General features: G+C 26.6%; 2 protein-coding genes across 10 annotated transcripts; one reads left to right on the forward strand and one right to left on the reverse strand.

Moving 5' to 3' along the window:
• Window positions 1–52: 52 nt before the first annotated feature.
• On the reverse strand, window positions 53–6,135 carry LOC100748177 (Bardet-Biedl syndrome 5 protein homolog). Of its 8 annotated transcripts, none has more exons than XM_033322146.1 (8): window positions 6,008–6,135; window positions 2,682–2,830; window positions 2,364–2,413; window positions 2,164–2,291; window positions 924–1,059; window positions 754–855; window positions 460–651; window positions 53–377 (listed from the first exon to the last, which is right to left on the reverse strand). In XM_033322146.1, exons 2-8 carry the CDS (start codon window positions 2,824–2,826, stop codon window positions 174–176), a joined length of 957 nt encoding a protein of 318 aa, XP_033178037.1. In that variant the 5' UTR covers window positions 2,827–2,830; window positions 6,008–6,135; the 3' UTR covers window positions 53–173. The 8 variants fall into 8 exon arrangements, with proteins under 8 accessions (XP_033178037.1, XP_033178038.1, XP_012244042.1 ...); XM_033322147.1 differs by lacking the exon at window positions 6,008–6,135 and adding an exon at window positions 5,859–5,965; XM_012388619.3 differs by lacking the exon at window positions 6,008–6,135 and adding an exon at window positions 5,602–5,852.
• Window positions 6,136–6,280: 145 nt separating this feature from the next.
• LOC100748300 (transcription factor TFIIIB component B'') lies at window positions 6,281–14,109 on the forward strand. Of its 2 annotated transcripts, XM_033322142.1 has the most exons (7): window positions 6,312–6,419; window positions 7,126–7,435; window positions 9,613–10,024; window positions 10,643–11,096; window positions 11,229–11,662; window positions 12,281–12,382; window positions 12,547–14,109. In XM_033322142.1, the coding sequence occupies exons 3-7, from the start codon at window positions 9,643–9,645 to the stop codon at window positions 13,149–13,151; spliced, it is 1,977 nt and encodes a 658-aa protein (XP_033178033.1). In that variant the 5' UTR covers window positions 6,312–6,419; window positions 7,126–7,435; window positions 9,613–9,642; the 3' UTR covers window positions 13,152–14,109. The 2 variants fall into 2 exon arrangements, with proteins under 2 accessions (XP_003491535.1, XP_033178033.1); XM_003491487.4 differs by lacking the exon at window positions 7,126–7,435 and having other exon boundaries at window positions 6,281–6,419.
• Window positions 14,110–15,059: the final 950 nt, after the last annotated feature.

The following is a 15,059-nucleotide window of genomic DNA, read 5'->3' on the forward strand; positions in this document are numbered from 1 at the left end:
TTTTTACATTAATTTAAAATATTATAATTTTAATTTATAAATGAATAAAAAATTAACTTTTATATTTATTTTATATTCAAAGTTTATGTGATGTATTAGCATTAGTTATGTTCTAAACTTTATATATATAAAGTGCTGTTTACATAATATTTAAAGTTTATTAATGTTATCAGTTAAGTTTGACGCACAAGTTCCCATAGGCTTTGTAGTGTACTAGTTTCTCGAGGTTCTTCTGCTGCAAGACCTAAATAAATCGAAAAACTAGGTTTTCTTTGATTTGAACCTTCAGAGAAATAATAGCCAAACACATTTGAAATTTCAGGTTGATTGTCTTGTATCTCAGATTGTTGTTCTACGTTTAATTGTTGTAATGGAGCCTGTAATAATTAATGGATAATTAATAATAACATATTTATTTATTCAATGCATTTGTTAAAAACTATATTAGCATAATATTACCTCATGTTCAAATGTATAATCAATACCAAAAATAGGAGATTTTTCAAACGCTTTTAATAACATTAAAATTTCTTTATGAACAGTATGAAGTTTTTGGATAGGATTTACTTGAAATCCTAATATATATCCTCCACTGGATTCTGTACTAGTAACGACTAGAGTTGGACCAAATTTTGAATTTTTAACAGTAATCTATTTAAAAAAGAAAGATTCTCCTTACTATATTTTTTTATTAAAAATTGTTAACATGTTTTTATGTATGTACTACATATATTACACAATATATGCACTTACATTTGCTATTATAAGATAAGGAATTGATATATTGAATTGATAATTCATATCAGCAAACCAGACTAAACGTATATTTGTTACAATAAAAGTTCCAACATTTCCCTAACAAAATAAATTTTAAAAATACATTTTTTTTAAATAGTATAAATTACTACAAATAAGAATTCAACCTGTTCTAATGATAAATTCCAAATATCTTGCAAAGTTGAATGAACTGTTTCCAGTGGTAGTAATGTTAATTGTTTATCATTAATTATCCCACTTCTCAATTTAATTTCTCGATAAATTTTTGATGAAACATATGCTCTGCAACGTTTGAAGTATTATTTAACACTTTTCTCTAATTACGTTAAATTTTAACTTCACTATAGATAATAAGTAGATAAAGACCTTTCAAATTACATATATTTGTTCTTTTTTAGGAAAAATTCTATTAAATCAAAATCTTGAAAATCTTATTAAATAAGTTAGTCAAATAACGAATTTATGTCATTGTACTTATCAAATTGTGGTAAAGATATTGAACTAATTGTTTTCTTGATAAAAGTCTCCTCTGTGTATACGATATATTATATAACATACTTACTATTATTAATTATTTCCTACTTCAATAGAAATTCTTTTTAGATTTATTTTTTTATTTCTTTTTCTACTTTACTTAATTAATTTTATATTTATTCACTAACTATATAAACCACACTTTTAATTTATACAATTCTTTAATCTTATAAATTTATTGTATATTAGTAATATATATTGTTGTGTATTTTATTTTGTTATTATACGTATAATTCTACAAATTGGTTTAAATCTGTTAAAGTATGTATAAGTTATAGAAATATTGTCATTATTATTAGGATTGTAAGAATACTGTTTTCTAATAGATAATGAATAAAAAACATATAAGTATAATAAGATAATCAAAATGCATGATAAATCAAAATATATGAATTTATCCAGAACACAAAAGCAATGACTAAAAAAATGTAAATAATAATAATAGGAAAAATCCAGGTAAAGTATCATATGTCATATTTTGTAACAGCTAAATTTTCATAAAAATAATTTTTTCATATTTTTACTAAATATAAAAAATAATAAAAGCTTCTATTTTAAAAAACAGAAAAATATCATTTTGAAATTAAATACAAAATTTAATTTTTATTAAAAAGAGTTTGACAAAAATATATTTAACATTATTTACCTTAGACATTATGGTTTCAATTTAAAAATAAAAATTAATAAAAATAAAACATATGAAGGTGTTTTTATTATGCTTAAATATTATTTACACAATCCTAATCATTTAAAATATCGTACATCCTGATGTTTGTCTTAAATATAAATATCATGTTTTAGAACAATTTATATAATAAATAATACAAATTTTAAATTTAATAGAAAGTGTACCTGTAAACACCAATAACAGATGTATAATGTCTTGTACTTTTTAAATCTTGATTTGTAAATAGAAATTCATATCTGCAATGTCGGAAGGAAGCTAAAATATGTAACGCTTGCACATGCTTTCCTTGCAACTACAAAAATAATATGCTTCTGTTAATTGCAAAACAAAAATCAAAAATGATGACCTCTTAAAGCATACTAACACTATGTATAGTTTTAGTATTTATTGTTATAAAGGTGTTATAGCCAATACCTACAGAAAAACATATTTATATGAGATTTATCATTTTTATCATACTTAAATCATACTTTATATATGTGTATATAAATATTATATTTATATATCTTAAATAGCACTAATAAATTTCAAAATTATGAAATTTAACTTTAATTATTACAAATATCTCAAAAATTTTATTTCACATTAATAAGCATGTGTATGTTTCAGAAATACATAGTTATAAAAATGATTATAAAAGAATATTTGATTCAATGATTTGAATCACTAAATTAATTCATACTTAGATTGATCTTGGGAAGAAACGAAGAATGCCATATAATTCTGAGATTAGTTATTATAAGTTTTCCAGTATCTCCTGCATTTCCTTTTGTATCTTCTATTAAGTCAAGTTTATCAACAGTAAATTCGCCCAATCGTAGTTGCATATGACTATTAAAAATTTAAGACTTTATAAATAATGGACTCTTCATTATTTCTTCGCATAATTTTATATAAAATATTAATCTATATAGTGCTATTCATTTTAACTTTTTTAATTTTCATTTTAATCACACATAAATGCACACGCACGCACACACTTATTCATATTCTTAATACATATCTGCTTATACTCTTACTCTAATTTAATTGTTAATAATTTTATAAATAGTTGTTTCGCTTAACTGGAAACGGTGAAATATCTTATAAGGAATTGTAGTTATCAAAACTTATTCTTACAAAAGTTATTTGGTGTATAGAGGAATATTAGATGGTACAAACCATTTTTTTGACAAATTGATCTTTTTAAATGGAACCCTTTATTTTTTATTCATAATATGATAGGGTTTGTTGAGACGAATACAACCACCTACCACATGATGTCATTTCATATCGTAGAATGTCATAAGATAAATTTTAAAGTCAACGTAAATCAGTAGCCGAGTCCTATGTAGTGTCATCCGATAGCGTTAGGTCATTAGACAATGCAGTAGAGTTCAGCTACCGATTTATGTTAATCTTCGGATCTAATTTATGACATTTTACTACATAAAATGACATCGTATCGTAGGTCGCTGTTCGTTTCAACAAATACTATCATATATTTGAATAAAATGTATGATTATAGATAAAAAATATAGGATTTCATTTAAAAGAGGTTACTTGACTTGTCTTTGATACTTTCCGCACTAATTTTAATTTACAAAGAAATTATTCATGCCATCTAATGCCTCCCTGTATACCAAACAACTTTTGTAAGAACAATTTTTTGATACTTTCAATTCCTCTTTAGATATTTCACCGTTTCCAGTTAAACGAAACACCCGTTACAGTAAATTTCTATTAAAAATATAAATAAAAAATGAAGAAAATGAAAATACGTATCTAATAATTATACTTAAAAGTATCACAATTATTACGTGTAAGAAACATCGAATCGAACTTCATTATCTTGCCACATTTTTGCTAAAAATATAACAATGTACTGTAGAATTCAACTATCATAAAAATCAATATCCTTACCATATCAACGAAAGTGTAACACTTAGATATATATATGTTTGTATATATATAAGCATTTAGTAATCTGAAATATTTCCAGACTTCTATTGATTTATTAATTGTCAAGTATGAAATGAAACCAATACAGAATAAATAATTAATTTTAATAAAAAATCGAGAAAGTTTCAACATTAATACTATATTTTACTATTTGATTTAACACCATTCCAGTTCGTGATTTCAAAGATCATTGAACTTGTTTTTATAAAAAATAAATATTAATTCAATACATACAAAAAATGTCAATGATCTTGAAATAAAACACAAGACTATCTTGGGGAGCTTCCTTTCTGTTGTCGTTATATAAACGCATATGTTTACAGTGAAAAATAAACATATTCATACAGTACATTAGAATGTACAAATAAAAAGAGAAATATTTTCTATATTATTAAATATTAGGTTGTTCGGGAAATAATTTCGTTTATTCATGGGAAGATGGAAAACGAATTTTTCATATTTAAAAAAAATTTCATTCTGTTATACAAACTGTTAATTTTAACTCAAGCACCTAAATTATTTTCGGTCATTTTAACGACTTTTTCAAGGTCATCGTATTTTTTTCATATTAACATGTATTTTTTATAACACGAAGTGGTGTTAAGATGAGTTCAACGACCTATACATCATGGTCTTTAAGTGACCTTGAAGGCGAAGAAATCAGTTTCAGTTTGAAGAATGCAGAAGTAATAAAAGGAAAAGGGCAATATCACTTTATTTTATTAGATGCTCAAAATGCTGGCTGCCCGCAGCAAGATACGTCTGCAAGATAATATGAATTTTTCTGATAACGTATTATTTACTAACGATTCAACTTTTACTAATCATGGAGAGTTAAATAGGTACAAGATACATTACTAGTCTACTGAGAATCCTCATTGGCTTAGAACTGTGGAACTCCAGCTTCCTTGGAGTGTTAATATGTGGTGCGACCTATTGAAAGACAAAATTATTGGTCCATTTTTTATTAATGGTACATTAAGGTGAAAGGTACAAGGAATTCCTTATTGTAAACTTAAACGAACTATTAGATGATGTTCTATATCAAGAACGATTATTAATGTGGTATCAACATGATGACTGTCCTGCTCATAATGCTCGAAGTGTATTAAATGACATGTTTTTCAACTGATGGATAGCCCGTGGTGCAAGCATTAACTGGCCAGCTCAGTCACCCGACTTATCACCAGTAGATTACTCTTTGTGGGGAACTTTAAAATCTAGTATTTATAACGATGTTCCCACGATGCCAGAAGTTATGAAAGAACGAATACAGAATGCATGTTGCACTATGAATCGCGGGAATGCCATAAAAAATGCAGCCACTCACTTATCGTGTACGGATGCGTCTTGCTGTGAGCGGCCAGTATTTTTAGCATTTAATAAAATATAGTGATATTGCCCTTTTCATTTTACTATTTCTGCATTCTTCAAACTGAAACTGATTTCTACGCCTACAAGGCCACTTCAAGATAATGGTGTGTAAGTCGTTGGGCTCATCTTGACGCCAACTACCACTTCCAACTAAAAGTGCACGTTAATATGCAAAAAAAAAAGATGACCTTGAAAAAACCGTTAAAATGACCTTCATAAGATTTTTTTACCACTATCAGTTGCACGCCTTAAAACTATGTACATTTTATTTAGTCATTTTTTCTTACTTTTAAAAATACTTTTAAAATTAACACCCTGTATATCGGTCATTTTGTTCTACTGCTTTTCACCATCTTTTGGACAATTTCAAATTTCCACGCTCATAAAAGTGCTTCTCGCTGTTGTCAAAAAATTGAAGCAATTGATTTTTTATTGCGCTTCATTTGAATCAAAGTTTATACCATTCAGAAAAAAAGAGAACAGAGCAAATGATCAGTCCGATGGTGCAAAATCAGGAGAGTATGCTGAGTATGGTAGCACATACAAAGATACATATCAATATGTGTCCTTAGTACATATTTATAGCTAACACTACATGTCTGCTTTGACAGTACTTGGTACCGTGTGCATATTTATCCTCCACTGCTCACCGGTACGATCCAAGATCGTACGATCGCACATTCCCCCTCTAACCGTACATTTGCTCGTTTCTCCAACCAAGAACTCTAAACCGAAGACAAAATTAGCAAGTAGTGCAACTATTGACCACCAGAGGCCCTTATTCTTGGTGTCCGTTTTGGCTGAATTTCGTCCATAAGCATTGGTGATCTCTCTATTGGTCTCTGACTGTGATACGCACTGACTTTGGCACTAATAACAGTGGTGATACGACATCAGCGAATGTGATCCGTGCTTTTTGTACGTCACTAATGACGAATGCACATGCGCACGCTTGGATAGTTTCGTTGACAGCGCTATGCGGCCAGTAAAGAAATTATAAATACGATATCAAAATGATGGTACCCCTTCCATAGGAGTTGCCGACATATGTATACCGTATGCATATGTATCTACGTATACGGTCGTGGAGAGTCAAGCTGCATTGGTAAGTAGATGCACGTATAACCTTATACTATAAAATAATGATAAGTTAGAGAATTTAGTTTCTTATCAATGTTTAACATAATTAAATTTAGTTATTATTAAATCTGCTAGTATGTTCACTTATCATATTTTTCTGCTTAAAATATTATCTTACTAAGACTTGTCATATTTTTATTACTACTCCATAAATATGTTCATACATATATTTTATAACAGTTACAAATATTGTAACAAAAACATTCTTTCTAAAATTAAAGAATAAATAGTTATGAATGTTAAACTTTCATTTTTTATTATAAATATATTCGTTTTTGCTGTCATTATTATGTTTTGTATTACAAAGGTATAAACAAAATGGAATATTTCTAATTTAAAAAATTTATCGTAAGCTAAAAACTGTGACTCTGTAGCAATTTTATTGTTAGTATTTGAAACGTATAGTAGTTTGAAAAGTATAGTAGTTTTTCTTCCAAATATACAATCATTGTAAATTATGATATATAATTTCATATTTCATAACAAATTTTTTAAGTTCTTTTAGTTTTTGTAATATTTTATGATTTTGTAACATAATGAAATAATTTTAATTATTTATGATAGAATACTAATTTTATTTATATATTTAAAAATTTAATAACACTATTTAAAATATTTGAAATATAATTAATATATTTTATAATTTAATGATGATAACTCTCTATATACAGGATACGTGAAAAAGCTTTGGAAATATATAGTACTTGTCAAAACAAGCAAAAGTGTCTTTATAAACATAAGTCCAAAACTAATGGTTTTTGCTTTAGGTAGATGTTTAATATATAAAACTATAGTTTATAATAAACCAATTACATTGTTATATGTGTTGATACAAGGATTCGAAAACCTGATGCCAAGAGATAAGAGAAATACTGGGGATTTTTCAATATGTTGAACTGTGTGTTGAAATAAATAGGGGACATAGTGAACATATGGTATACAGCTTATATCTTAATGACAGAAGCACCTTACAACTCAGAAGTTAGTGATTTTTGAATCCATGTTTATTAAGATTTTTTGTTTTGACTATATGTTTCTAGAGTTTTCCCCAAATTTTTTTGTACATCCTGTATAGACAATGAATTTACAATTTTCAAAAATTTTATTATGAAGAAAATGGTTTGTAACTTTGGAGTCACAAAAAATGAAATTAGATTAAAAGAATATTGATATATAAGCATGTGACTTCTAAGTTACATGGCATTATAGAGAATTAATGTGTAATGTGTGATAAATAATCATATAAATTTTAATACTCTTTTTTGTATTATATTGCATTTAGACTTACACCCATTACAATCTTAAATGTGTATAATTAATTTAACTATCTTATATCTATGTTAATTCTAATTAGTAAAATTCGAGCTACTTTATGTTATTTTTCTAAATTCAAGGTTTATCAGTATTCTTTGAACCCGATTACATTCCTTCTTATATTTTTGGACAGTTTAATCTGAGTTTCATTGCATTTTTTATGAAATAATACAGTTTCTTAATATCTCCCTTCTTTGCTGTAATAATTTGCTGTGTACTTCTTCATACATTGGATAGGTTTTAATACATGCTCTATTTAATATTTAATACGTGTCCTTATTCATTGTTCCTTATTCTTTACTGAAGCCTTCCTGTAAGTCTCAACTGTGCTTGTACTCTTTTGAATTTTATTGGAAGATTCATCGCTAAGTAATTCTATGCTTAAATTCTTTGTCTTTAGAAGCAGTATTGTATATGGATATTTCTGCTTTACTCCTATCTTCTTATATTAGACAATTTCTTATCTTTTCCAGTAAAATATTTTTGTTTCTAATTACTTTATCCTTTGTGGCTTGTTTCATCCTTAGACGGGATTTCCTAGGTGCATCCATAGCACGCGGCTATATCTGACATAGCCTTAAATTAGAACGGGCAATATCCATAGTCTATTTGCGCTAATTGCATACGTTTGATGATCGAAATGTATCGATCAAATCAGTATTTTTTCGGAAGCACTATAGACCAGTAATTCTTAATCTGTAGCCCCCAAGAAGCACACATATAAGTTATTATTTTATGATTCGAATACAAAATATTTACTACGAGCATATGTATTTATTTATTTATATTAAATCTTTTCTCTTCAAATTTGAAGGTTGTTGATGAGTAATTGATGAGTTTTTTAAATACACATATTTAAGGTATATTACAGATTTAAATTTTAAATTATCTTGGGGGTCCGCGACAACAAAAAATTATTTAAAAGAGCTCCGTGGTAAACAACAGATTAAGATGCAAACGCAATGCAATCAAACTGTACCGGACTAATCAGTCTTTTTTATTAAATAATTTTATTTAAAAAGTACATTTCTGTTTAATAAAAAATAATGATAATTAGTAAAAATGTATCCTTTTTTAACAACAATTAATGTTGTTAAATATTTTTATTTTAAAAATATAAGTTAATTTTAAAGGTTCAGACATAGGGTTTTCCACATATATTTTTGAAATTACATTCCTTTAAAAAATGCAAAAAGATCGGTTTTTTCGAAGGTTTACTCTAGAATATTTCCTTCATAAAAATTAATAACAATTAATTTTTTATGATAGAATTCAATTGCAAAACCTGTATTTTAATGCTCTATAATGAGTAACTAAAAGAACTAGTTAACATTAACCTTACCAGGCCCGGTCAACTGGCCGGCTTCAAATTTAATTTAAAACTGTACATTCATTGTTATTTTTTTTGTTCATCTAACATCATGTAAGTTTTTCACCTCCAAATTTCTTATAAATGCATAAAAATTCATGTTCTATATTTCGTAAATCTATTCATTACATTTAGTACTTCCCATGTTGTTCTGACAACTATTTTTCCTGTTCCTACTTGGCAGAGATTTTTGTTTGCCATTTTTAATAACGACTTTAGTGTTTGTAATATGCTTTAATCTTCCTTTAAGTGTCCTCTTCTTAAAATTTTCTTTGCTAGTTATTGCTATGTCGTCCCCTAATGTCACTTTTCAGCTATCATCTTTAAATTTTCTACTTCCATCTCATATTCTGATTAATTTAATCTTACCCCTTTTTAACGTTTCATCTACGCTTCCATACTTATCTTTTCTTTCTTACTCCTCCTTCTCCTAAAATCCTCCATCTATAAATTTTGATATTAATCTATGTTACAGAGATTTTAATAAATTAATATATTTAAGAAAATGAAACGAGCACGTATAAAAGCTATGGTTACTGTTCCAACCCGAAGGAAGCCAACTCAAGATGTATCCATTACTGAAGACCCTAATTCAATTGAACACAATGAGAAAAATAAAGATATATCTAATGACATTTGTATAACATCACAACAAATTTCAAAAAATGTTTTCCAAGAAACACAAATACAAGAAGATGATACAAAAGATGTAGATGATACAAAAAAATTAATACACCAAATTCAAGACGTAGGAGACCAAAAAGAGAATGAGGAATTACATGTTGATAATCAATGTAGTGAATATAAGGATGACTCTACAAAAAATTCTGAAAAATCTATGAAAGAAATTGTACATTCCCCAGAAGTTTTAAACACAACACAAATTAGTAAGTATAATGAGCTACATACAAAAATGAATAGCTAGAATTAGAATGAATGACAGTACATAAATGAATATAATAGATAGTTATATAAATTTGTACTTTGTATCATTATTGATTTCTAAATTTGTTTAAATTTCTGCATGAAATCTTTTTTTAATTTGGAATATGTAAGTACATTGTGCATTTGTATTAATACTATGAATATAATGTGTATTATTTTATAAAGATAATGATTGTTGCAAATATTCATAAAGATTCTTTTAGATTACTTGCTTAGAATGGAATTGATTTATTTAATATCAGATGAACTTTTTATAACTAGCATAAGACACTATTAATTATATAGTTTACTTAAATTTAAAAATTAACGAATATGATATTAGAAAAAAGAAATCAATCTTTTTTAATAATAGTAAAGAAGTGATAGATAATGAATAATACAAATTATTATATGATATTTATTTTTTACATAAAGTAAAGGATATAATATTATAGGTTTTATCATAGATTTATTGAGGAAGATGTGATTATCATAGAAGTTTATCATTGATAATAAGAAGAGCACAGATCAGAATATTGTCATTGTGAAGAATTATGATATTTGTTTATATATTGTTTTAGGTTCTCCTATAAAATTAACGCAAAATCGGACTGGTTTTATGAAACCAACACCAAAATTCGATAATAGTAATAGAATACGGAGGAATAGTATTCAAGGGAGTGGAGCAAGTACAAGTGAATCTGAAGATGATAGTAGGAGACTATCATGCACTATTGCTAATCATACTAGGAACGATTTAACGCAATCAACAAATAATACAAAAGATGCAGTTACTAATAATATCAAGAATAATTTAATAACATCCAAAGTAGGACAAAAGAGACGTATTTTAGTTTCAGAATCTGCAAGGAAACTAGCAGAAGCTAGAAGAGAATTTCATTTAAAGCATGAAAATAAAACCCCAGATAGAAGCAAACTTACAATGTATGATTTAATTTATTATAATCCTGTTACTAATCCCATGAAAAAGTCTAAAGACTCTGCCATATCAACAAGAAGAGTCTCAGAATGTCAGTAAGTATTCTATTTAGTAAATTATGTAATGTAAATATTTCAAGTGTATTGTAATATGTCTTAATTTTGGAGAAAATAGTTTCATAAAAACAATATATAAGTTGAAGTACAAAAAAGTGACCATTTTTACAGATCTGAAGAATTTCAAGAAGAAGAAAATGAAGATGATCCATCATCTACAATGCCAGTACCTCAAGTAAAAGTTGGACCAAATGGTGAATTAATAATAGATGAACAGAGTCTTGTTATAGAGCAAACTAATGCAAAGAAAAGTAGGAAAGTATTAGCAAAAGAAGCTATTATTGATGATGATAATAGTGGAAGTGGATTTTATAAAAAGCGTCAGAAAAGTAAAGAATGGTCCGCACGAGAAACTTTAAATTTCTATAGGGCATTAAATACAATTGGTACAGACTTTTTGTTGATGCAAAGTCTTTTTCCTAACAGAACGAGACAGGAAATGAAGATAAAATTTAAGAAAGAAGAGAAAGTAAATAGACATTTGGTTGAAAAAGCTCTTGCATATCATCAAGAATTTGATACTGAAATGCTAGAAAAGTCATTAGGTAAATTTGCATATTCTGTATTTATTTTTGAATTGACTGTGAATTTATGTTACTTCATGCAAAATATTTTATGAAAAATATAAAATGATTAGATGATAAAATATACGTAAATATAAAAACTAAACTACAAAATAAACGTAAAAACTTCATTGCTATTAGTACCAATTGGTACTAATATCTGGTAATACCAATTTGGTATTGATTAAAGAGTAAAAAATTTGTCTTTTACGCCTATATGTATATTTATACACTTATTACCATTGGATGAAAATTTCTATTTCAATATATTTTAACTTTATCTTACTGCAAATGTAGAAAACAATATTAGTTTATTGAATTAATCATATTAATTTTAAATTAGTACTCAGCTTAACAATAAATTACAACTTTTATATAAAGTATACTTAAAGTATATATTTTAATCCTAAAAATAATTTTGGCAAAATGAAGTATATAAATTTATACTTATTAATAAAGATATGTAACTAGGTGCTGAGAAACCAATATTATGTTTCTTTATTTTATTGGCTTTGCAGTAAAAAATTGAAATAGAGGTTATAAAATTATTAAATAGTTTATTTATTGATTAATATCATGATTTTAATTGTTTATTAACAGCTGCATTTGAAGCTTCAGAGAAAGAACTTTTAAGTATAAAAGAAAAACGTAAACAACAAAGGATGAAGAAGAATAAAAAATCAAGGAAACGACGAATAAGTAGTAAGTTAAAAATAAATATAAATATTGAATTTGAAGAATTTTGACATTACACTTGCTCAAATATTTCTAATATTTTCAATTGCTTACATTTTAAAATATCTTTGTTAAAGTGATATATATTTAATAAAGAATATTAAGCTACCAGTATATTTATTTATTTGTAGAATTAGCACGCAGTATTGGGATTGAAAGCGAGACTGATAGTGAAGAAGGAGAAGAAGGAGAAGATGAAGAAGAAGGAGAGAATGAAAAATGCGGCTTGGATTCAATGGTATACAAAGAAAATACAAAATCAAATGGCAAATATCAACAAACATTAAATAAGACAAATAAAAAACTTTATAAAAGACCAAGAGATGAGGAAAAGTTATTGACGGAAAGAGATGACGTAGAATCATTAAGTTCATGTAACGATGTTGACAGTGATACTGAAGTTTATCGCGTAAGACCAACAAGATCTGGAAGATTACCAAAAGTAAAAAGATTACAGGGACCAGATATAAATACGTTTGATAAGGAAAAGTTAAATTACTGCTCTAATGATCATGAAATTACAATTTCATCAGAAAATGATGCTAAAGTAACAGAGGATTTAATTTTTGACAGTATTAATTCAGAAATTCGTCATATAGATCCTCTTAAAACAGTTATACCAAATATCGGCGACGTAGAACCAGGATCCTTTGTTATTTTGTCAAAAGAATCTTTGGAGGAACCAGGTAAAAGTGTTTTGCAAGTTTATATGGTTAGTTCGGACGTTCATCCTTAAGATTTCAAGGAACCTAACATACATATGTCACCAAAACTCTTATAATTCGCAATTGTAATCATCGACTATCAAATGTTAAATCACTTTCAACAAAAAGAATACTTAATTTAATTTACATGAAAGGTTTTAAATTAACTTAATTTAATATACATATATCTCTATATCTTTATATCATTTAAAATTTCTACTGAAAATGTCACATACTTGTATATTATATTTAAATTTTTGGTTAGAATTCAAATGCACTTATGTACATTATCTGTTTATAAAAAAGCACTTGATTGTGTTAGTTCATTGTTTTAGTTAAATTTTTACTTTATTTACTTAAATTTTTTATTATTAGACTAAAGAAAATTGATTTAATAATTCCTTCATAATGTACTTTGTTTGATACGGGATTATAAAGAAGATGATAAACAGAAATTATAAAGATAAGGACGCAAATTTTAAACTTCACAATTATGATAAACGTAATATAGAACAATTATTAGTTCATGTAAAAAATTTAAAGATTGTTCTATTTGCAATCATTATAAAATTCAAATTGATACATGAATATTAAATACCACTTCTAGATCCACAAGCCAGGTTCGGATGTTTATTCTATCTGTTTTTATATAAATCTAGAATGTCCGATCGTAACTCTGCCTATTAATTATTGCCAGCATATATTGTTATACAGTAGCACATTCTTTGGAGAGTGCCATTTTCTATACAGTGCATTAATTAAGTAATAATAATGCTAATTCTTTAAATGTGGCCTGGAATACATTTCAACTTTTGAATGTAGCCGTGAATTATAAATGTGAATGGTTTGACTGTTATATTCCTAGCTTTTGAGCTATAAATATTTATATATGTTTTTTTTATGATTAATTGCTAAATTTAGACAATATGATGAGTATTAGACTACTTTCCTAAAGATTCAAACGAATCATACAATACATTTGTAATTTTATAATCTTGTCTGATGCTTTTATGTATTTTTATGTGTATTAAGTTCTGTTAAATAATTTTCATACATTAGATTTTAGCAACTATCATGATGCATTGAATAAGGTTGTAGTGTTTAACATACCCTCTTAAGACTATCTATCAGAGTTCAACTTATTTTAATTACATTGATGTTATCTATATTGTATTTTATTATCATTTTCTAAATTGCATAATATTCTATCACATTGGAGCAATTTAGGAAATATTGTAAAATGCTGATTTTTGTAACATTTTTTACATGAACATATGTTGCTTATATATATTTTAATAGTAGTTTATTATATATAAATTTTATTAGTAGTTTAATTCATCATGGCTTTATAAATATCAAGCAAAGAAATATTTTCTGAAAATTTCATTTATGTAAATATGAATTCGATTGTAATTGAGTTAAATTAATTTTTAAAACTTGACCAAAATGTACAAGCTGCATAAAATAAAAATGTCATGATCACCACTGTGAGATTCTATACCTCTGGATCGATGAAGATTTGTTTAAAAAAGTTCCCGAAAAATTTACCTTGATCTTGAATTTCAAAATCAGATTTTGTTTTACTTACGACATATTCTACCTATCACGAGGACTAAATTTTTCAAAGAAATCACGGGTCAAAACTCAATCGTTCTCTTCAAAAATAATATTTAGAAACCATCAAAATTAAGCCATGAAGTTAGATGTGTTATTTTATCTAGGATGGGTTATCTCACATGCTAAGGAATAACTTCCTGTTTTCTCATTAATATCACGCTATTTACTTCTTATCTGACTAAGAAAGATAAACAACACAAATAATGTCATTAGAAAAGCCAAAGGAATTTTCCAAGGGAACAGTTGAGTTCCAATCTGTGGTTCCTGTAACAAGTTTGGTCCTTATAATGAATAGAATATGATGCACCAAAAAAAAATTAGCC

This window comes from Bombus impatiens, unplaced genomic scaffold, assembly GCF_000188095.3.
Source record: "Bombus impatiens unplaced genomic scaffold, BIMP_2.2 scf_0565, whole genome shotgun sequence".
Classification (NCBI taxonomy): domain Eukaryota; kingdom Metazoa; phylum Arthropoda; class Insecta; order Hymenoptera; family Apidae; genus Bombus; species Bombus impatiens.